At 29.9% G+C, this 25,791-nt stretch overlaps 1 protein-coding gene across 1 annotated transcript in view; it reads right to left on the bottom strand.

Annotated features, from left to right (window-relative positions):
- Positions 1 to 514: 514 nt before the first annotated feature.
- LOC123303128 (centaurin-gamma-1A) overlaps positions 515 to 25,791 on the bottom strand; it is a 90,004-nt gene continuing 64,727 nt past the window's right edge. Inside the window, exons 3-12 of the mRNA XM_044886258.1 lie at positions 13,509 to 13,650; positions 10,304 to 10,438; positions 5,632 to 5,942; positions 4,791 to 5,339; positions 3,809 to 3,965; positions 3,510 to 3,692; positions 3,156 to 3,398; positions 2,962 to 3,079; positions 2,047 to 2,407; positions 515 to 1,959 (exon numbers count right to left, since the gene is read on the bottom strand). Of these exons, the coding sequence (XP_044742193.1) occupies positions 1,675 to 1,959; positions 2,047 to 2,407; positions 2,962 to 3,079; positions 3,156 to 3,398; positions 3,510 to 3,692; positions 3,809 to 3,965; positions 4,791 to 5,339; positions 5,632 to 5,942; positions 10,304 to 10,438; positions 13,509 to 13,650 (2,484 nt within the window). The 3' untranslated portion in view covers positions 515 to 1,674. The remainder of the gene's footprint in view (positions 1,960 to 2,046; positions 2,408 to 2,961; positions 3,080 to 3,155; positions 3,399 to 3,509; positions 3,693 to 3,808; positions 3,966 to 4,790; positions 5,340 to 5,631; positions 5,943 to 10,303; positions 10,439 to 13,508; positions 13,651 to 25,791) is intronic.

Below are 25,791 nucleotides of genomic sequence, written 5' to 3'. Positions count from 1 at the left end.
GATAAAAGTGAATTATTCAAAATTTTTAAGGTTATACGTTCGTTCTGGATTGACTTGGTTATTCGGACACTACTCTATATAAGTCGAAAAAAAATTTGTTTAATTCTTGAAATTAAATTAAAAAATATATTTAAAGCTACTTGTCAAAATATTTTGATTAATAATTAAAGAAAAATTACACGTCAGAACTTTCGAATAAAAAAAAATTTCGTCACAATTAAGTTAGTCTTTTGTTTCTGAACAATGATTCTTTGATTCTGAACCAAGATTTAAGTAAGCATCACTAATTAATTTAACATCCAAATTCAAAAATTACTTTGTATCAAATCTAAGAGCATACCAATACCAGGGAAAATTACCATTTTTAAAATCCTTGGAAGAAGGGTTTACTGTATTAGAAAATTGCACATTACATTTTCAAAATACACATCCGTTTTATTAAGAAAAATAAAAAACAAAACAAAAAGAGATAATTTTTAATTTTCAAAAATCAGATCCATTCAAGAAATTTTTCAATACAGGATGTTTAAAGAGATCCATTTTATTTTTGCTCTAATTGGCACTCACAATTAAAATTCATTCTGATTCTATCACTTAATTACATAATTTTATCCTGTATTCTAGAATTAGCGAAAAATAGTATTTTAATTTATTATTTTAATAAAATATGTTTTTTTAAAGAATATATTTCGAGAAAATAAATAGATGTACCCAGAAGCGGATTCACGGAGAAGGTCATTAGTATCATTTTATTTAATCTTGGCGCAAGCAGATTCGTCGAATACCTCGTAGTATCCGTCCAGAGAATTGCTATGGCTACCCATATTCCAGAGTATTCACACCCAAATAAAGCAAAATCGCTTGATTAAGTCCCTTCAATTTTCTTTTATTTTCAGATATTTATCTAGAAGAAAGATGCAAGCATGCCAAAAGTATCGACAAAAAATTTGGAATTAACGAACGTTTGGACTTTATGACATTATAAAAAAGTGAGTGCTACATCGATAACCTGTAAATGTTGCACGAGCAACAACTGTTGACTTCTTCAACTCCACTTTCTGAGGGTAATTGGATGTTAGCGTAACCAAAGTAATATATGCGAGATGGTAACCATGGATCTCACGATCACCAGGTCGTTACACAGTTTTAAGGGAGAACATCCGATAAGAAGAAGATTATGGAAAAACGTTGAGAATCGGGGCCGATTATATTAAATCCATAACCCATTACGTAATTGAAAACAATAAAGTGTAGAGACTTTTGGCCTAACGTGTAGAAAGAAAGAAAACATCTACGCGAATAATAAAATGATGTTCTTTTTACTAACGCTTGTTTCTTTTCCAGCAAGCGTGGTGGCTGTTGAGAGAGCCTTAAGCTATGTGCCTCAACACTAATTTACGTTGAAAGCCGTCTGAAAAAGGATGATGACATACTTTGAGAAACCTAGCACTCTGACCGTAGATTAGCTAAGTACCGGATCTTGTAATCTAAATGCGCACCTGGGTATGTCTAATTTTTAAGTTAACAAACAAGAAAAAAACGTGAGAAAAAAAAATCATTTGCTAATATCACAAAAATATCGATTTTTTTTTAAATTAAATTATTTTTCTAAATTGGATAAAAAATTACAACGGAGATTAATTTTTACACACTTGAGTTGGTTTTGGTTTACTCTTATATTACGCTAGATGGGAGTTTTTCATAAGATGTTAATCCTGGTTCACGTCGACCAACACTACCCCGCCGTCTGGGTAATGTACCACCGCTGGCTGATATTGCTGCAATATCAGGACAACCATTTGCTAATAATAATTCAATTAAGCCACGTGCAGTTGCTGTTGCTAATTCAGAACTAACACCATTACCTCCTGCAGCGGCTGTGTGCGCTTTGGCAGCAGCTAATGCATACATTAAACATGTTCGACCTTCATGATCCACTGCTTTCGCATTTCCATTATGCTGGAAATAAAAAAAAATCAGAAATAAAATCCCTGATAACTTTCGATTTCCTCGGTTTATGTTAAAAACAAAAAGAAATTAGCTTACCCATATTAATAATTGTGCTACAGCTAAATTACCCATAGCGCATGCTAAATGTAACGGTGTCCTTAAATCTCTTGTACTAACAACGGTATTCACTTGGTCGGGCGTTGCATGCGCTAATATCGTAACAATCGCTTTCATGTCAGATCTACAGACAGCATCCACAAGTTGTTGTCCTAATGGTACGCTTGAAGATGCTGGTGCAGCTAGGAACTCTTTTGATTCGTATTTATGTCGAATCCATTGTTCTTTCTCTTCTCTACTTGAATTTGGTGTTGGTTTTATTCGTCCATTTGTATTTGATTCCCATATTGAATTCCCTAATTTATTTCCAATTGCAAGCATTACACTTAAATGTCCAGGTCTGAAAAAAGGATCAATTTTGTAGGTTATGTTAGCCTAGAGTGAAATAGAGTGAGTAAATTATAGGGTTGTGCCGGATATGCCTACTTATGCTTGTGTCCGACAGTTTTGTGCCATTTCTAGCAAACTCACCGGCTTCACAATTCTTTGGAATGTCCCTGTTAAAAATGCTCGACAATCCTGTGAGGTTAGATAGACCGAGCTGAAGGCTATTTGTAAGGATAGTAATATCGTTGCACATGAGGGAGTGGCCCGGCAGTCGGCACGATTGCCATAAATCTAGATTTTTAGAGAAAACCCCACAATCCGTCCGTATAGAATACCGACCTATGGCTTAACCAATTTCTCATCCCATTACTTTCTGGTCGGCATCTTTACTGAGATATATTTCCCGAAATAAGGAGAGGGTAGAACGTAGTCGAATGATTTTAGAAGTGAGTACGTTCGTAGCCTGAGAGCCGAATCTGCTGCACTTTTCTCTCCAAAGAAGTCAGTTGGCAGGGGGTGCAGAATTACCTCATAAGAGTATAATAAAAATAAAGTAAAAAAACTTACGGCCATTCATCAAGTCCTAACGATCGTACTTTTGAAATATGTGATCCTAAATTTCGATGTACACCAGAACATTCAATACACATTAACACACCCAAATTTAGACTAGCCCAATCAGGATCTGTTGGAAAAATAACATTTACTTAGAAAATATTCCAAAAAAAACATTTGATGCAAAAAAACTTTGTAATACTTACTAGACGCGTCACAATCCACACAAAATCCATTGCCTGGTACACGAGCACGTATTGCTTGTATCGATGTTGCCTCTAATGGATTATTTGTTCGTTTATTTTTTGACGATTCATTACCCTGCAATGAATTTAATATTTGTTGTTCAATTGCAGATACCCAATCGTCACGTTCATCACAGCTGGCCGCTTCAAAATGCCATTGTTTACTATCCAATGACACAATATAAAATTCAAAAACGTCAGAATCTAGAAAAGAAAAGCAATTTAGATTTATTATTTATGCTAAAGGAACGAATTTTCTTTCGGTTGGATTTATGGTTTATTGTTGAAAGGGGAATGTAAGGGAATAATACTAACCATCATATTCAGAATTTTTAACACCACTACTTTTCATGCGACGATGTCGTTTCTTAACATTCGGTGTTTCCATTTTGGTTTCACCATTTAAGAAAGAATTACTATTTGAAACAACCATACCTTCATCCCCGCTTACACTTGGTTGTAAAAATTTCGAATTTGAATCTTTTAATGAATCGAAAGCTGGAAATAAAAATTTATGGATTAAACTTTAATTCAAAATTAACAACAAAATCAATTTGTTTCGACAATTAAGAATCTGCCATTGAAGGCAACGAATATTAAATCAAAATACTTACATGATAGTGATAAACCTCCCAAGCTTTCATTTATACAAGAACCATTTGAGTTAGCTACAGTTATAATTGACTTGGAACCACGTGGTTTCTGTCCTGGTACTTTCACTGTTACATACTGTAATGAGATCTCTTTTCCATGTATATCGTCCATGTAATCCTAATAAAACAAAAAGAAACACAAATTAATAAGCAAGTCGACAATAAAAATTCGATATTCGAGAAGAAGATTTTTCGATTCCTTAATATCTCTAAAGTTTAAAGTTATATCTTTCAAGGACTTGATTTTACTGTGATAACTAGTATTACACAAATTTTAATATCTGGCTCGAAAGACCAGAATGTAAGGATAATGTTTTTGTAAATATGTTGATAAATCTACCGGACTTTGATGATCAATTCGGAAAAATTTGGGAGAAGGCAAATTTTTTTAAAAATAGGTTTCAGCTGTTTAAAAAATGCAGAAAAGGAGTTTTCCGGTTCCGGAAAGATCCGCACGACTTTCTACACGCGGTTTTGGGATAATTTATCTCTACATTGTTTTTTTTGGTGACGTTTTCTTGAATATCTCTGCTTCTATTGATCGGATTGAGGCGAAAAAAAAAAAGAATTGTTGTCATGAATTTCTGAACATAACTAACCAAAATAACCTCAAAATCTCAAGAAAACCGCTAACACTTCATATTTTCAACTTTCTCGGATAACTTTTCGATAAATGAAGGAATTGAGTTAAATTTCTGGAAAAAGATGAAACTTATGATCAGAAAAAAGTGTGGTAAATTTTAACCCGAATTTTAACTTAGAAGATTTACCCAACTATGAATCTAAGCCGGTAAGTAGCCTTTTTTTCTAGCTGCTTTAGTAAAAATAAAAATACTACTACATTTTCTTTACACTTTTCAAATAGCTAGAGGTCAAATTCACTGCATAAAAACTATTAAAGTAACCAGTCTCTCAAAGAAGGGTTTGGATTGGGAAAACTTACATGTAAACTTGGATGATAAGTTAATCGGCCATCGTCACATAAAGTCACATACTTTTTCTTCCATTCCTTATTCAAAGTTTTGCTGCTACGTTTATATAAGTATCCTTGTTTTAAAGGTATTGCACGGCCACTACCTAATTCACCATTCTTTAATTTATCATCTCCTTTCTTCGATGGTGTAAATAAATTCGATCTTCGTCGACTCTTTCGCGATGTTGTTGGTGTACTACTTGGTGTTGGTAAATCTTTCCCATCTTTCTGTTGTGACTGTGATTGTGGCGGTTGAAGACTGTTATCGTAACTGCCTTGTGGTGCTGCATATTTGGTGACATTGTTATTTTCTGTGGGTATTGTTTGTATTACAAATGCTTGTGACGATGACGTGTTTGTCATATGACCAGTACTACCACCTAAAGTTGATGAACTTGAACTCCATTTGTCGTCCAGTCGTGGTTGTGGATCGTGTTTATCAGGATGTCGATGTAAATGATGACTGGATGCTGATAATGTGTGGACTTGTCGTCCTGATAACGACATGTTTAAGACTTCCTGTAACAATTAAATACAATTTTTTGATAAAATTCACTGAAAGTATCTTAAAAGATTCTCCTCCAATCCTTAGCGGGTGTTTGCTCAGACTATCAATTTGGAGGCCAACAATTTTGAGGTACACAGTTCGTGGCCATGGGGGATGGATTCGTAATGTTATCAAAAACAAAAATCCAAAAAAGTTGCACGAACATTTTCTCCGGAACGGTCTTTTTTGGCGGGTTTACCCTAAATAGCAGATAATGAATCTTTGATCGTGTCCTAAGGCTGAAAATAAATAAAATTAACAAACCTTATGTGAAAGTGTGTGAGCATTATGACTAGGCGATGCACTACTATGCGTATTTGATGCGGGTGACCCTGTAGACGATGATCCGAAGCCATTTGTTGGCGATGGTGCAACTACACCCACTTGTGTTACACCACCACCATTACCAACATTTGGTAAGTGCGGATGTCGTTGTGGTGCACCAATTGTGGCAGATGCACCAATTTGTGGTTGTCCGATACCAAAATGATTATTTGGTGTTGATGGTCGAGAATTTGTTGGGGTTAAACATACTGCTGATGATGATAGTCGTTGTTGTACAATTTTTTGACATGCTGAAAAGAAAAGAAGAATACATTAGTAAAAATTAAAGTGGAATTTTTGAATTTCTTTGGTATAATCGCAATAAATGTGTGCCAAAATACAATTTTGATAGCTGACAACGTTATATAGTAGCAATTTTGCCTCCCCTTGACTTAATCCTCCTCTGAGCCATAGAATATTCTTTTGACCACTAAGAATAAACCGGTTGGATAAAAGTTTTTAATGATTAATCATGATATGTAGATAACAAAACACAAAATTAAATATTTTTATAAAGAATAAGGATTATTATTATTTTTAGAAAATAATTTTAGTAAAATTATGCATCCGGTCACGTCACACCAAGCACCAATCAGATGTATTGTAAAAGTATTACGTCACGCCATGTGAAACGCTATGTAAACAACATGACATTTTAACAGAATGAAGCAGGTTGCTTGATCTAAACTGTTTATAACTTGAATACCCAAAAAATGATTGCATGCAAGCGGTGATGTCATTCAAGACGCCATGACACTCTACACTGTTTTCGAAGTAAATTTGAATTGGTTTTTGAAAATGCAAAATACATTATGTAAATAGTACGATACTAATGTAACATATAAACCAATTTTTCAAATTTAGGACAAACGCCTATTTTGAATAAATCTATAAATAAAAAATTGTTCGATTTTTTTATTATTTTTCGAAATATTTAATTTCAAATGTATATTTTGAAGAATACAGGAATCCTAAAACGCAAGACACCCATATGAAACCGTTAGGAAAATCCTGTAATGGCTTAGTGCAGAAATATGCATTCCAGTAAAAAATTTCGTCATATTATGCAAAATGCGAATTACAATATGAGTCATCAAACTTCAATATTCATTATAGAAAAATGTTGGTACTTGAAATGCAAATAATTTCTGTAGAAAATTTCTGCGCCAAAGCGTGTTGACTATCGATAATTGTAGGTTTCGGCTAACTAAAATTACTTGGTTTAATTTATCAAATTTAAGCCGTCTTCAAACAACTCGAAAAATCGGCTCTTAAACCATGTTTCTCACCTAGTTTTTCGTCAAATTTACAATACAACTCGAATTTCTTTAACTTATATTTATGATGGTACGGTAAAATACATTTTATGTAATGATTTGTAAAAAATCGTTTACGAAATCGTTTATATTTTAACATTTTTGCAAAATTCTTTAACCCGATCTTTACATGAATCCAACTGTTTTTCTCCACAATTACACTTGATCACCTGAGAGCACTTTGAACACCAATGAACACTATTCAAACTTAAATGTTACTTTTTTTGCCACATATTTTTCAGTTATTTATGGTTGACAAAATATCCAAATTTATTTATTTAAAAATTAATAACTATAAATATTTTTTATTTGTTGTGTAAGAAATTATTTTTGATAAATAAATTATTTAAACAAACACATTTTTTGGACTAAACATGGACAATTATATATTCAGACGTGTTTAATAAAACTGTTGATTAAATTTTCAAATAAGGCTTGGATTATTAATTTGGTATTTTTACGTGAAATGCGTCATTGTAATATAATTAGTTATAAAAAAATTTTTTATAACCAGTAATGTTGTTATTTCTTTCCATCAATTATGAGTAAGTGAAACCTTCATATGCAAAAAAAAAAATTAGATCTACAAGGTTAACTATTTGTTTAAATATCATAGAAATAAATTTATTTCAAACGGTGAAATGTTTCATGCTAATTGGCAAAGAAAGTCGTTAAAGTCGGTATGATAAAGTCGGTTGCGTATCATAGTTAACAAAATATATCATAGATTTGATTTGTTTGCTGAAGCGAGTATTAATAATAACATGCTCTACTCAGCAGAAAAAAAAGCACGGTCGTCCTTTCTGCAAATTGCTTGTCTTCTAATCTGCGGATTATCAACTTCTCAAAAGGGGATAATCCTGATGTCGAGTTGGCCATGTTACCCATAAAAATGTAAAACTAGTTTTGATACCATGAAAAAATTTGAATGTGAAATTAAAATCGATTAAAAATCGAAGAAGTTATAAGCGACCTTTGATTGAATCCTGATGAAAGGTCCTGTTGAAATAAAAGAAACCACAACCTTCTAGCGAGGATAATGGCCATGTAGAATCATCACAGTTTGTCTACCAGAATTGCTTCCAGGATGGATGAGAAGAAGTTTCAAGCCACAACATTTTGACCCCCTTGCCTCTTTCTCTTCAAGTGTTTCTAGTCATTTTAAACCGGCGACAGTCAATGGACTAGTTGCGATTATATTACAGATTAGTCAGTCACATACCCACTACGAAATTTCCTTAATAAAAACTCGGTAAGTTATGGAACCTCTTGCAGAAATGTAGTGTCGGGCTGGCGAATTAAACATGAACAAATGTTTTTTGTTAAAATGAGACGAATCCAAAAAAAGGCTCTAGAAATCGAAAAATGGTATCTAAATCATTAATTGTTCTCAGGGCTATCCATCCGGAATATATGAAAAAATATTGTATTCGCCCTACTCAACAGGTCGAGCCGATAATCTGCGATTTTCGTTGTCTCTCCTTCCCCTCTCAGTGGTAAACGGGAGTGATAATCAGTGTTAAAATAATAGGTATTCAGTTAAAATGAAATAGCAAAAAAATAATATTGAAACAATTGGGATTTGATTAAAAGATAAATTTTTCCGCAAACAGGTAACACAAAATTTTGTTGATGATGAGCTCCCTTAATAAACCGTAAACAACAATAATAAAAATTAATAATAATTATTAAAAGTAACATTGTTTTGTAAATTGTGATTATTATCAATTGGAATATTTTATTAACAATTTATTTTAATCCATAAATTTTATAAATTTTAATTATAATAATGGATGATGTTATTGTTTTTGGAAATGACTAATATAGTAAAATTACCAGATATCAGATAAAAACAGTAATTAAACAAAATCGAGGTGCGATTTTGAAAGAAAAAATTTACTTGAATTTGAAAAAATCAAGGGGGGGGGGTTACATAATAACTCACCATCTAAGAATGGACATAATTGAGATATCTTAAGATTCTTCCTATCCTAATGTCCCAATTTCGCTGTTAAGAACAGATTTGCTCTGTGTGCTAAAATACTATCGGGAAAAACCAGTGCCGGGTCCAGGATTTCGTCTAGGGGGGATTGTTTTATCATCTTTATCTTCATTTAATATTTTTGAGATTTTAAACCATTTATTTTAAACCAATGCGAGGGGAGGGGATTGAATCAGAAAACCTGCCCATGAATCCACCAATATGAAAACAACTAATGACGTCAAGCAGTCAATATGGATCAGCATCAGCATCGGTCTATGGAATGAATAGACCATTTAAAGAGGGAGCTATTTTTACAAGATAGTTCATTCATACATTTTAACAGTATTGTTGTAAATTACTATAGTTTCTTAATGTCCATCTACTTACTCAACGTTTTCTGAAACTCAGTTTAAGCTTGTTATCGGGGTTCTATTTTAGGACACCGGTTGTTGCACGGAAAAAAGGTTTTTACCAAGCTTGTGCACTCGGTGAGGGGAGAAGAGAATGGGGGCTCTGACGCCCGTAGCATGAAAAATACTCGTTAAAAAATTTTCTGGCCGTGAGAACTTTTCTTGGGGATGGTTTAAAAAAGTTAGAAATCCATTTTCCTACCCAATCGTGCGGGGTCCTTTGAATTAACAATATAGTGCTATAAATGCAACCATTTATGAAACGTATTTCTACTGACTAGTCAGCTGTTCAAGCTATTTCGACATTTGTTGACATATATTGATTTTTGACCATGGATATTCGTCACTTTTTTGGGTAAAAAATCATGCATTGAATGATTCCTACGCACGGACCTAGTTTCCGCAATAATTAACGAAAACTTATCGCTCTAAAGGTAGAACGGAAAAATTCTGAGGAATGAAAATCTATTAAGAATTTTATTCTTTATAGCCCTGTATTTTCTGAATGCGGTCATTACACGGACATCCCCAAACATAAAAAGAGTAAATAAAAATAATTTATTGTGAAAATATTTGAAAAATTATTAAGAAAATTACATTTCCATATAAATAAAATAAAAATATTTGAAATTTTAATAAATCACGTATTTTTTTATAACATAAATAATAAAAAAAAGTTAAAAATTGTTCTGTTGTTGGCACAACGTATTAACAAGCCAGAAACACAAACATGCTTTATAAAATATTCTAAGACTGTTTGACCTACTTTCAACACCTTATTTAATATATATCGAAGGATAAATTGAGAAGAAGTTTATATGATAAGAAGGATAACACACAAATAAAGGAAAATTATAAATAAGATAAGTTTTAAGTTATATCATACGAAAGAAAATATTTACCATCTTGAAAGACTCGTTCAACATTGAGACCATATGTAGCACAAGTTTCGTAATATGAGCACCGTTTTAAATCTGTTGCCAATTTTCTAGCTCGAGCATCATCAATAACACGTGGATTATTTTCACTAATAGCATCTGGAAAGAAAAAAAAAATTCAAAAGTAAAATCTGATATATATTTAATTAAGGTATTTATTTCTAACGATATAAGATTAAAAGTTTTGCACGAAAATTGCACAGAGGTAATTTTCAACGACGTTAAGTTGTAAAACAAATTGTAGAAAGCATTTACCGTCTCAGTTAGGTGCTATAAATTTTCGATGTTGTCGATATTTAACACGTAAAGGATAGGAAAACATACTACATATTTTGAAGACATTTATGGACATTTTCAATTTGCTTTTATGCTACAGAAAGTAACTTTGCAAACAAAACCAGATATATGTAAATAAACAAATTAAGGAGCCTTTGAGCCTAAATAGGATGTAATTGACCGTTAAAATAGCAGCCGATTTCACACAAAAATGTAAGTCACGTTATTGACAAATTTTATTAAATTATAGGGAACTGGCTATGAGCTACCCGCTTTGCTGTGCGACAGCTCCACTTTCACTCCTCCCCATATCTCCTTGCAAAGGGGTTACAGTTTTGAAATATACACGTCATGCTCTTCTATTTGATACCCCACTTGGGTATATTTGAAAATATTAGATTATTCATCCCCATTTTATCGCTCCAAATTTACACCCCCGACCGTTACAAATAGATAAAAATAATCCTTGAAGCTGGTTGTATATCTTGTTAATTCAACTCCTTACTCTGCTATATTATGCATGTATTATACATAAAAATCTTCCTCTTGACTCTATCTATTAGAAAAAATCGCATCAAAATCCGCTGTGTAGTTTTAAATATCTAAACATACTTAGGGACATAGGGATTAGAGACAGAGAGACGGAAGCGACTTTGTTTTATACTATGTTTTGATTTAATGGTAAAAATTTATTATCGGTCGTAAAATCAATCAACTTATTACAAATTCATAAAGAAATCAATTATAACAAATTTCTTTTCAGAATACAGAAAATGATTTACATTTATTTTGTATGCAAATAATTTAGAATGAACAATAATAAATCAATAATACCATACATAATTATATAATTCATTATAAATTATAATTAAATTAATTATTATGATTAATATAAATTTTCATATAACTTTTCGAAACTTTCATTTCTTTATACATTTTGATATAATAGAAATATTGAATATTGAAAACTGTTTGAATAAAATATTTAAAATAAAAGAAAATAGAATTTTAGATGAATAGAAATTGTAAACATTTAAATTAAAAGAAATAAATATATTGAGTGAACCGTTATAATTTCTTAATTTCCACAACTTTCTTAATTTAAAATACTTTTCTATAGAAAATATTCAGTTTAAGTAAATTAAACTTTCTTTCAAAATAATAATTGAAATTTCTTTTCAAACATACAACAATGAAGAAAAAAAAAGTATAATTTTTCAAATATTACAAAATGGTACCTCGTCCTAAACTAAAAATAGCCTTAAACAGGAAATAAGCTCGTTTTGAGGAAAATTCATCTTTCTTACGAATCTATTTGATACCTTCAAAGGGGCTGAGAAATAATTCAGTGTTCACTCAAATCACAAATTGAGAAATTTACGACTATAGCTCAACAGCAGTTGTATGAAAATTATTACCGGGTTAATTTTATGGCAGCAAGCGCGTCGGTACGATATTGAATGAATTTTAATGTCCACTACATAACATTCCATTTAATAACTTTATAACTTGTGATAGGATCGTTACAACATAACATTACAGTACATATAAAGAGCTGTGTAGTTACTGTAGCTCAGTTCATAACTAGAGTAGCTCCTATCTGTAAAATACGATTATAAAACTATCCATATTTGTCCATAAAATCTATATACCCAGCATACAATCTAAATAGATCGTGAGCCCACAATGAAACTATGAACATTCTATAATTTTTTTTGCCTACCGTTAATAATAACGATGTTGTCTTGCTACAATATTGTCGAAAAGTTTTAAATTATATCCGCGGTAAGAGTATATGAACTTGTAGGGAAATGGGGTATAATTTTTGTCTATACTGTACCACACAAATGTGTACAATTACAACACTCAGTGAGTGATTAGTTGTTTAAAAACTTCTATTATAGTTATTTCTGTCACAACCACACTACTCTAATTTAGTTGATTTTGTTCAATAATAAAACTGTTTAATTTTGCGTTATTATATCTCAACAAAGAAATGGTCAATAAATATAGCAATGTACAAAGTTAGTTTTTTGAAAATTTCTTACAGTAAATAAAATTAACTTCGTTATGGACTCACGGTCTTATATACAATATAATATAATGTAGGTCTGTCTGGTTTCAGCTGGGAAAACAAACGAAGTTTTTCAGGGAAATGAACGATGCTTTTATAATATGGTATATAAAAACCATTACATATTGTGTATTTAGGTCAATTCCCTTAAATGTATTATGTAAAATAGTACATGAATAATATGTGCTTTTTATAAAATAAAAAAATTTTTTCTCTCATATTCATGATTAGTTTTATTGTAATCGATGTATTTATTACAGTAAAACCTCAGTATTTATCAATAAATATTTTATAGGTAATCCAACTTTCTAGAATAGTAACAATTGGTTGTGAATTGTATGTAATGTAATATATTATTTATATGCGTTTCCACCATTTATGTTATGAGTTTTAATTTTTTGGTGTGGAGTCCTCAAAACGTTTTGTAGTGGACCGAATTGTGAAACAAAACCATCCTCGCATTCACTTACCAACACACAAAATGCCATCAAAATCGGTCTATTTGTTTAGGAGGAGTTCCATTACAAACACAAGCGATGACGGTGGTGATGATGCGAGTTCTATGATTTTTGTCAACACAAAAAGTGCTCAATGTGCCAAAAGAAGTTTTCACTTGAGAAATCTATTAACTTGGATGGATTTCGATTGGAAGCTGATAAATTTTCTTCTAATTCACTCAGTCATATCTTTATTCGGGATTTTCAAATTACAGACAATACAGACAGAGCAGTCGACAAGTCGAGATTAAAAAGCAAAATTTTTTCAAGCTGGGATAATATATCTTCAGATTAAAATAAAATAAATTTTGATAAAACTTACCTTGTGTTCCAACTAATATCAATGGTATTTCAGCAGAGTTACGAAAATGTGACATTTTTGTATAATAATTGTAAATGGCGTTAAAGCTAGATTCGTTTTCAAGACTGAATACAAATATAACAGCATCCACCCATGCGGTAAACTGTAACAAAGAGAAATACTTATATAAATACAAAGAAAAAATTTAAAAAAAAGTACACACAGAAATTATATAAGAAAAAATAATGAAAATGTGAAAAATCATATCTACTACTATGGTGGGAATGGCTTTTAAAGGCTAGACTAATGATTTTCTGTTGAACTAAATAGGGTACGTTCGATAGTGCAAAATAAATTATGAAATTTGATTAAAATTAAAATTTATGTAGATATATACTTAAATATTCTGATTTTGAGTCATAAAAGTACATAATTGTTTTATTATATTAAAATTAAAAGTCATAATTTTAAATCTGTGTATCATGTGACCTAAAACACTAGCTGCCATGATCTGACATCATAGAGGTAAAAATAATATGCATTAATTACTAATTTGTTGATAGCTTTCATAGTAATTGTAGGTTATGTTACCATCAACTTTATTTGCACATATAATAATTACATACACCACTGTTATTTTTACCAATTTTACGTCACCAAAATGGATGACAGAAAGTTTTATGGCAAGAAAGCGTGTTTATTATGCCGAAATATATTTTTTTTAGAAAAATCAACATTTTGAAGTAATCTTTCAAACATGGTAGAATGTATTATGATTTTCAAGGTGAATCAAGTAATTTTCTTTCAGGAAATTAATAATCAAGTCAGTATACATTATAATAAAAGTTTTTATTTCTAACTCTATGAAAAAAGAAAAGAACTGCGGTAAAATAATTTTTAATGATTTTAAAGTTTTTTCAGAATTTGCCTGGAAGGAGTTTTAAAACTTTTAAATAAATTTTGTATAAAAATTGGTTTTTAAAAGCAAGTTATGATATTTGTAATTTAATTAAATTTACAAAACGAATAGAAATGATGTTTCAATGGACCGTTTCCCCTGAGAAAAGTACGTCCAATTAAAAAAAAAATGTTAACTTATAAGTAGGGCGGTTACTCGGCACAAAGGAAATTCATAAACATTGATTCAGGAAAATGGTAAATTATATGCGTAAATATTGCAAAATTTCAGATACGAAAAACCAGTTGCTCCAGCTATAAGCAAAAAGATTGAAAAACCTCAATGACAAATTTGTGAATCAAAACATCCCTAAATAACTTTCCCATTTATTTCGGGATACCCGATATTTGGTATAATATAAAATAAAATCTAAAGGGATTTAACACAATGGGATATAATTTATCAACGTCTATATATAAATAATAAAATTAGATTTAATTAGAATTGCTTCGACAATCTTCGAGTTAAGTACCCTGGGGAGTTCAAATAAATACTATCACATATGCTTTAACTAGGTAGAAGCCTATTATATAACATTAATTTGATATGATTATTACGAAATAATTGTATCATTATAAGAAAATACTGTGAGACATAAAATTGAAGGTATCGAATATAATCGAATTAGTTTTTATAGGTAATAAAATTGATTACAAGAAAAAATTGGAAAAGAAAACATTTCCGAAGATAAAAAAATTTCTTGTACTAAAGAGTGTCTCAAAATAAACGCAAGATGTAATTTTGACTGAAAACACAGTTTTTATACCATATGTATGTATATATGAAATATATCAAAGTATACTAAATTTAGTCCCAACTTTGTAACGCTTGAAAATATTGACGCTACCGTGTGCCTACCTGTCTGTTCGTGGACACGATAACTCAAAAACGAAAAGAGATATCAAATGTAAAATTTTTATAGCGTGTTAAGGACGTAAAAAGTGAGGTGGAGTTCCTTAAAGGACAACGTAGGTCAATTGGTCAACTCCGAAGGACCCATCTTGTTAGAGATAAAACAGTTTAAATGTAAAAAATGTTTAAAAAATAAACAACTTTTGTTTGAAACAGTTTTTCGTAAACATAAGTTTGGTTTTGGCCCTCTAGGCGTGAGTGGTAGTAGACTTGTCAGAAACCTCAGACTTCAAAAGCTGCATGGGAAAAAAAGCTGTAGCTGCTTAATCATTATCATTTTTAAAACCATTCCTAACAGTGAAAACACGTTCTTTCTCGTCGAATCCTCCATTTTAGAAAACCCTAAACTACCAGTTGTCACGCTGTCTTTTTCAATGTCAAGACTTTGAAACGTACATGGGTAAACATTCATATCTTACGTTAATTCTGGTACACACTTTACTTATCCATTCCATAAAACTTTTGTGTGAAAAATTAACAAATTTTTGTTGGTTGCTAAAATCCGGATAGAAAATTGTATTTTTTCGATTCGTACGTTTGGTATAGAGTGAGAAAACACTTAGTGGTGTGTTCTTTCATAGGTGTTTGACACTAAATGGGGGTATAATTTAACTAAACAATACTATCACATAAATGATTCGCTTTTATTAATAAATTATTGATTGATTGAATGTGATATAATGTTTAACAAATAATTCTATCTGTATTATATGCAAATTAATATAAATGTCAGTGACCTCAAATAAATCAACAACCGTTTATTGTACCGGGTGCTTCGACCCCTCGTAACACTCTCACTAAAATTCTAAATATGACATTTATTCTGGAATTAAGTAAATCGAGCATGTCGAATTTGTGGAAACATATTTCAAACGCCTGTCGCCAGTTTTGAATTCGTTTGATAGTAGTCAGTTCATATCAAATATAGTCGTTTTTCCTAAAAAATTTTGTCGTTATTTTATAAGGAACGATTTTTCACTTCCAAGATTGGTCGGAAGTTAATTGCTAGCTAATACGTGTAAAAAAATTTTTTGAAAAAAATCTGACGAAGTGTTTTCATGAAATTAAACATAAAAAAATTGGAATTTTAACGTGTAGTGAATAGTAAATGTTGAATGAACGCTTACACTTTTGATAAAGCTGTTCCACCTTCGAAAAAAATAAATAAAAAACTTTTACTTTTATAAATTAAATCTTGTACAAAGTGTGATGAGAATTTTCTAAATATTTTAATTAAAAAGAAAAAATATTAAAAAAAATTTTCGTTTCGTTGATGTTAGATGCTATCGAAATTTAAATAATTAATTTAAAGAATAAAAATTTTAATTTCTGTTTAAAAAAATTTACTAGTATAGGTACTGTTTGATCAACCTCTATCTCTAACCAGTTACAAGAACGATTTTCAACTTACTTTTAAGAGATATTAAGTTCCATATTCAACGGGATAATTTGGATTTTACTAAGGTGTACGGATGATCTGAGACACTCTGTAGTTTGTAGAATAATTATTTTTTTTTTTAATCAATCAAATTTACATTTATTTAAATGTCATTTAAAAATATACGCTAATTTTTTTGTTTATTAATAGTTAACGAAGTGTTATTAAAATGTTTAATTTTTATTTATGTGAAAAAGCTCAAAGTAAATATTAAAGCTTTTAATTTATTATTCATGTAATCAAGGAATAAAACTAATCTAAAATATTCTTAAGATAATCCCCCAGTACCTACACTAAGTTCTATCATTATGTTCATTAAAAATGTATAAACTAAATAGACCAGTCGTTATCCTTAAAAATACGTCGGGACATCAATCGCATTACCTTTTAAAATCCCTCCAAAAAGCATTTATAGCTTATTCTGAATATTTTCATTCACGTTTACTTCGAAATATTATGATTAAAAATTAGTTTTATTAATTCTGAGTGTTTCATAAATCAGAAAAATTTGAGGGGCTGTTGTCAAAGTTGTGCATAACAACTTTTTCCTCGAGTAGGTACGTATCTTTCAAAAGTCCTGAAAAATTTTCAACAAACAAAGTCGACAGAATAAAAGTGCATTAAAAACAAAAAGCACTTGACATTTTTATATCTTCATAAAACATCATAATTTTAACGATGCAAAAAAATTTATAAAAACTTTGATATTTTTATAGATTAACCGTAGCCTTGACATTCCATTATATGTTCAACAAAAATGCAATTAATTTACTGTTTTTATGTTAAAAAACAAGACTACACAAATGTTTACCTACAATTTTATTATTATTTTTTATTATAAATTTAATTACTTTTATAAACTACTTATATAATAAAAAATGAAAGGTTAATTATTAAAACTGTATTACAAGAAATTTATAAAAATATGCACTTGCTTAAAGGATTTCACATATATTTATATTTCGATTTGAAAAACTCATAAATTATAAATATATCACTTTATATTTCTTGTTTGTGAGCTTAAGTTTTATAAATTAATCGTAAAAGAATTACCATTACTACATAGTAAAACGTTCCTTTCACTTGGAAAATGACAATGTTTACAAGTTTTCGTTTTTATTTTCTCAAATAGATGGCGGACAAAAATCACTTATTATGCTAAATAATTTAAATTGCATAAATTGTCCTCCATCTAGTAATGAAAACAAAAACTGAAACGTGTATGCATTATAAGCATATGTTATTTTCCAATATAAAAGATAAAGCTAGAATCCAGTGGCGTAGCGAGCTTAATTCGCGCCCGAGGCACAATACCATCTTAGGTTGAATTAAAAAATTTATTACCGTAAGAGGTATTCAAACTTTTCTAAAACATGTAAAGAAAATTAATGTGTATACCTATTTATGTTCCACCTTTCAAGATGAATACAAAATTTCATGTTTATTATAATTGATTTTCACATAAAATAAATTTTTTCGTCATATTTATAATAAAATAGTTTAGTAAAGTTTCATTTAGTCTGCGGTTTTACTCATTCTCATTTCGAAAGAGTTTTAAAAAGTAATTATTTTATAATTGATTATGATATTTTTTATTTGAAAGCCACAAATAATTATAAATAAAAGTTTTAGAATAGTTATAAACAGAATAATATATCAAATTTTCGATTTATTTTAAATTAGAAAATTCTCAATTTAACTTTAGTTTGAAATAATTAAAAATTTTAAAATTAAAATGTCGATGAAGTTATTAAAGTTTTTGTGAAAAAGAAACATAAACTTGATTTTGATAGTTTCATCAAAATCGACCCGGTAGTTTTGAGTCTAAATGTGTATACTAAAACACATTTTTATACCATGTATATATTTAATATATATCAAGATATATTAAGTTTAGTCCCAAGTTTGTAACGCTTAAAAATATTGATGCTACAAACAAAATTTTGGTGTGGGTGTTTATAAAATCACCTAAAGTCTGTCATCACCATAACTCAAAAACGAAAAGAAATATCAAGTTGAAATTTTTATAGCGTGCTAAGGACGTAAAAAGTGAGATCGAGTTCATAAATGAGCAACATAGATCAATTGGATCTTTGGTCCGTAGGACTCATCTTCTAAACCGTTAAAGACAGAACAAAAGTTTAAGTGTAAAAAATGTTCTTATAAAAAAATAATTTTTGTTTGAAATATTTTTTCGCAAACATCACTTTTTACTCGTGAGGGCGCAAATTGTGTGGTATATATTATATGGGGATATCAGTTATGTATGTGTGACTTTCATGGATGTGTAATGTGACAATGTAATCAACACTGTTTATACCTGGTATTTCAACAATTAACTCAGTAAATTGTTTGTTTTCATTTGTTTTTGGTTAATTCTCGTGATGAAACAAGTCACGATTTTCAGATTTATTAGTATTTGCCACATGCAAAAATTTCCTAAATATCATCCTAAGCAAGTCCGTAGCCCGGCTATCACTTTGACGATTCCATGGTTGCTTTTTTAAGGTCTGAATCACCACCTGCCATAATAATTAGTTCATTTTGTAAAGGTTTATACTTGAATTCGACCAATATAATTACCTTGAACTAAATTCAAATCCTTATTAACAAATGATTGTAAACCACAACGAATCATTCATAATAAAGCGTGTTTCAAACACTTAAATAAATAATAAATTATGTATATTAATAATGTATGTATCGATCACTTATGAACATATTATAAACATAAATTATTGATTTCTTATTTAAATGTATAGACAAGTCACACAGTATACATACGTACGGTACCTCTAAGTACCTAGATAGTACAAAATAAATTGGTTTGTATATATTATTATAAGTAAATTAAGGGCTTGTTTATAGGTATGAGTAAAAGTATGTACTTATTGCTTTATTAATAATTCAAATTTATATTTAAGGTAGTACCTACACGAAAGTGATATTCCAAGAATTTCTCAAAACTCAGAATATAAAATATTTAATTCATAATACACTTGCTGTTAAAATTAGAAGATGATTTACCATGCCATTCATGAGATATTAGCAATTAAAAGTGACGCAATTTGTACGTGTACATGGGAGAAGTGTATAAAAATACACAAATTTACAAATATTATATTTATTTACCAATGAATGACGTCCACCATCTCTATGAAAAACTAATATAATGTAGAATACTATATTTAGAAAATATATAAATAAAAATAAAAATTATTTACCATATAGTTTCGATAAAAAACTTAAATAAATAACTCGTTTTAGCGATGATTTTTGTGGAAAAGATATGAAGACTAATGTTAAAGGCATATGTCATAGTGTGTGTGTTTATATGTATACTAGAAACAGTAGTGAGGAACTACAGTCTTGTGAAAATAATATATGGTATATGTATAATAGTCATAGCACAGTTAATGCACTGAATGATAGTATTAGTCCAAAACTTTTTGACTGGACGGTCGCGGAGGAACTACCTTAAGGTAGATACTAATAATGTATATTTGAAGAATGAATATACATAGAGAAACAAAAGTAACATGTCTATAAACACAATTTATATCGATGTATGTTATAAAAGGTACAGGGTGATTTTAGTATTTTAATTCAATCGTAAAAAAAAGTAATACGATATCCGTTTCAACATGAATAATTTAAGTACCTGGATGACTTTGTACGATATTTTTTAAGTTAAAAAGGCACAAATTTATCATGATTATAAGAACCGATTGCATGTCTCCATGCAAATGTGAATTTGAATGTCCCGGTAATGTACTTCATATTTTGCAGTGTATGTTTCAGTTTCTTCTGAAAACACGGATAAAATGACGTTTTTTTAAAAATGAAACCTAGCTAGATCGAATTTTCGCCCCAAAAACCGATGCATACTCATTTTCATGAAAATCGTTGGAGCCATTTCCGAGATCGTTGATATGTATATATAAAAGAATTGCTCGTTTAAATATATAAGATAAGAGAAGATAAGATATCCGTTTCAACATGAATAATAAACTGTAGTCATGCAGAATTGTGATTTTGAATGACCCAGAACCCGCATAAACCCACTACTGGCATTATTTTGAATTACCTACATTTTTGTAAGCGTAATAGCTCTTTTCGTTTAGAAAAACTTTTACAACGGAATTTCTTTTTCAGGAAGCCAGAAAATTTTTTACATACGATCGAAAAATTGATATCCGTTTGAATGAATGACCATCTTGAACGATACCAATTCGCTTATAATCGCCTATTTTCTAGTTATTCCCTAAACTCGCATTTGAAACATAGCTAAGAACACTCCTCATTAAATTACCCTTCAAACGAAACAAAAAAAAATCCAAATCGGTTCATTCGTTTAGACCCTACAATGCCACAAACAGACAAACATACATGGCGGTCAAACTTATAACATCCCTTGTTTTGGTTCGTCAGTTAATTTAATCCGAAACTCAAAAAACAGGATGTTGCATCGTTCAACATTCTTAAATTTTCCAATTTTTAGTGTTTCGGTCGGTGGAAAGTCCGTTCCGCTCAACGGATATCGATTTGAAGCATAGATTGAAGCCAAAAAACCTATCTTAATTTTCTGTCTGAACTAGCCTTTTCTTCTTTACTGCTTAATGTTTGAAGACGTAACAGCACGTAAATACCACATTCTATGTTCTTTAAACAATAAGCTGAATACAATGTTTTATTTTATAAAGAAAAATTATTTTCTTTTAATTAAAATATAAAACAGAATTACAAAATAACAATGCATGCTATATAATAAAATCTTTGCATATCATCCCTACTACAATTTGTGAATAAATTAAGCGTGTATTTTTTATGTTATTTGTTATTTTTCATACAATTACAAATACATTTCTCTATTCGTTGTGTGCGTAGTCATGGTAGGGATAATAAAATCGATGCCAGCGCTTTAAGTGAAAAATTTTGGATATAAAGTGGGCTGTTATGACTAATTTGCAATTATTTACATGTTAATGATATAGAAACTGTCAAATTAAAATGATTGAAAAACACTAATTAATTAAACTTAATGCATTAAAAATTGTGAAAATAAGAAATCAAATTGTACAAATATTATTTTTCAAATGTTAATTATCGTAATTATTTATTTAAATTTGTGAAACAAGAATATTAAATTTTAAATGTAAGTTTTCAATGCAATCCACACAATTATATATGCATCCATTAATTCTATAATTAAAGTAGTGTATCGTTGTCATGGAAACGAAATTCACGCTCGGAGCGAATTACGTGAGATGAAAATTACTTATTAACATTCTAAAAAGTAAGTTATAAATAAATATACATATCTAGCACCCCTTGCATGTTTCATTTCACCCCCATACACCCTCATAATATGTGTTCTGCAGTAGTAAAAAATAACAACAGCATCTATAAGTATCATTGTTCTATGCAGTTTTTTTATTTTTTATGTAAACAAAGTGAGATGTGACGTCATCGAAATGTTTTCGAGATTACTAAGGGTGTAAAAAATATAGAAGGAATGTGTAAATGTGTTTGGTTTCTAAGAAGAGGGTGGATTTTACATTTTAACAATAACATGTTTTTGTAATAATAATAAATTTAATTTCAAACCCTTTGAAGTTTTATTCTGAGTTTTCATGTAAATATTTCGATTTTCTAATTATTATTTTGTAAACATACGTTTATCGTTCTTGCGACGTTATACCTTTAGTAACGAAGGTGACTGGTATTTACTTTGAAATTAAGTAACATGTCTGAACAATTTTAAAACTTTTAACATGAATGACATGCTGTGAATTCAAACATGAAGAAAAAAACCTATACTTGAGCCAACGGTTTCCAACCCGCTGTAAATTCGATATTAACAACAATCTGTTTAGATGTTAAACACCGAGATGTATAATAATGTCTATAAACAGAGGTTAAAATGTTTCAAAGGGACCATTTTAAAAAGAACACTTGGTATATTTAAAAAAATATACATAGGGATGTGATATATATGGTAATATTCTTATTATATATGCAACTAACATTGCGTATATACAGATAAATAGCATGTACTGCATAAAAAAAAACTATTTTTATTGTTATAAAAATACAAGTTGAAAATATTTTTTATCAGATTCTTTTTTCTGTTATATTCAATAAAAAAAATGGCACTATAAATATTTCACATATTTTAGAAATAACTTTTTCATTCAATCAAAAAAAAAAGGTACCGAATGGTTTTCATTCGACTTATTGTCCCATTTTTACCTCTGTTACTGTATAGTCAATAACATCGTAGAAAAATTTTCCATTATTCTTTCAAAAAAGCACTTAGTAAACCAGAGCAAATATAGAGAGCTAAAGTTTTCACAGTCAAGAAAATTTGATTATCTTTTCAAAAAAGCTTTGACCAAGATATAGAATAAGGATTTGGTTTTTGAATTTGATAATTTTGAAATGAAAACTCCTTAAAAATCTGCTCTTACATAATAAGTTTACTCTTATATAATAAGTTTATAATAAGTTTACCTTCAAGTTTGTACCAGATAGAAATATACAAGGTATAGACTTTCCTAAAATGGTCGAACTAGACCATTTCCGCCTGTAAGTACTCTCGATAAAGGAAAAAAAAGACAGTGCAGAAAAAGTGAAAGGAAAGTTCGCGAACAAGGCTTTGATTGCAAGAAACAGAAAAATACAAAACCAAACAGCTTTTGTTTGCAATATTTGCAGTTATTTCATTTCCAGAGTCAAGAAATTATATTCAACTCAGTATATACAGGAAATTTTAACAATTCATTAAGTTATCTTATTTACTTCTACAGAAATAACCTATTTGCAAGTCAAATTTTAGGAATAATTATTATATATGGCTTTGATTTAGAACAAAATAATGCTAGATCTAGGAAAAACAGCCTTGTTTGGCAATTTCCCGTATAAACTAAATAAACCAATTAAAAACAATTCGGTCACTTACCAATAAACAAAGATGGGATAACAATAACGTTGTTTTCAATTTTTCAAACCGTCTAAAAGTTAACACACAATTAATACCCAAAAAAACCCTCGACTTCAACACACATTAAAATCCAAATTTTTATGAAACTAATATTTTTATTTACAAAACGATTTCAATTCAATTCAATTTAAAAAAAACATCCGTTTTTAACAATATAAAAGACACAAAAAACAAAACCGAAAAATCAAAAAATTTCTTTCGAGATATGACCTGTCAGATGAACGGATCGTGAAGGTCTAAAATAACAGAAACTTTTCTGAATGTAATATGATAATAATATAAAAGCTCTCTCGTGTGTGTGTTTGTATGTATGTGTGTTGTGTTGTTTCTAATGGAGGCGTCACGACGCCCCGGTCTACTGACTGACGTCGGCGCCTCACGTTGTGCCGTAAAATCGTATTTAAAGCGATCGATATTACATCGTATATAGTGTATGTAGTATGTAGTATGTGCATGTATAAGGTTTAACTACAAAACTCTCTATATATACCTAAACTAAACTAAAAGCGATCTCTCCTTATCGTAGCACATTCAGTGAATGTGCTGTATGAGTTGGTTTATAAAGGTTTGAAGGTTTGTTCATGCTGCATTTTTCTCTTTTTCGATATGCTACTGCTGTATAATGCATATTACTACTCGAAGAACGGTATGTAAACTCAGTAGTATATAGATACAGAATGCGTAGGTATATTATTATACAGTTGAAATATAGTCGCAGAAACGAAGCAATGAAGATTGCAATGATTTACCCGGGTACTCCTTGGTACCTGGTCTCAGGGTAAACGGTATCATCGTCGTCTCTTGGAGTCTTCGGAAATTCGTTATAAAATCGGTCCAAATTCGTTACTAGAGGTTTTTGAGCACAAATATCGCGACAAAATAAATCTCCGAAGTACTTGATCCCTAGGGTACTCCTGTTACTCTGGGCACCAGGTATCTATTACCACAAAATTTCTTGACACTCTAACGATTTGATATAGAAAATAAATATACATATAGGTTATGTAAATACCAGTAAGAATGCTTTCAATAAAAATTATACTACAAAAGCGTCATCATACTACAAAAGCATAAAAAGTTACTTACAAAAGCGTCATCTGCATTTAATAAACATATTATTATTAAAATTAATTAATATTTCTTTCCGAAATCATATGTTTATTGGATATTTACATGTGCTGTAGCTTTTTTAATATAAGGTATAATAACATTTTTAGGCATACTGTACAATAATATATCGGTTATATGATATATTATACTTTATTAGGTGTATCCTCATAAATTTCATCAATATAGGTAAAGACGTAACTTCAATCTTTTGTTATTAATTTGAACTAATAAAGTTGTGCTTCATGATCCTTCAAAAAAAGAAAAAGGATAATAACATGACGGAGATATCTTTATACTTCCCAAGAAGATCCTAGACAATGATAAATAGGGTTAAAATATCTTATGTAATAAATAAGAAATGGTTTGCAGTCACATATTATACCCAGCTTTATTTATACAGGGTAGACATTTTTGTGAATATTTTTGAAACTTTCGAAACTTAATCGTCTCATTTCAATCATCGATTTGTTATTTGAAAGTTTGAAAACGTTAGAAATAGCGAATATAAAATAAAATAGGCACACATGCTCATAAAATAATCTGCAAAATGATAGAAACAGCCTGTTTCAAAATATACGCCACTCCGTTATTTTGCATAGCTGATCTTTCTCCTTAAAACCCATGAAATTTAAAAAAAAAGGTCACAAACTCAATAAATTTTGTAAGTTCAAATTTCAAGTATGAAACTTTAAAACTTTAACAATTGATTCTGATGTTTCATGACTTGTGGTATTTAATTTCAAAACTCCAAGTTATATCATAGACTAGCAGTAATCCGGCAGCTTCGTTAGTCAATCTCACTTATTATTATTTTGCTTCCCCCAATTATTTTGCTTTTGAAATCGAAATCGTCGTTTATTTTGACATATGAGCGACATTATTG

Source organism: Chrysoperla carnea, chromosome 1 (genome assembly GCF_905475395.1).
Source record: "Chrysoperla carnea chromosome 1, inChrCarn1.1, whole genome shotgun sequence".
NCBI classification, from domain to species: Eukaryota; Metazoa; Arthropoda; class Insecta; order Neuroptera; family Chrysopidae; genus Chrysoperla; species Chrysoperla carnea.
This window is presented reverse-complemented; position numbering and strand designations above follow the sequence as displayed.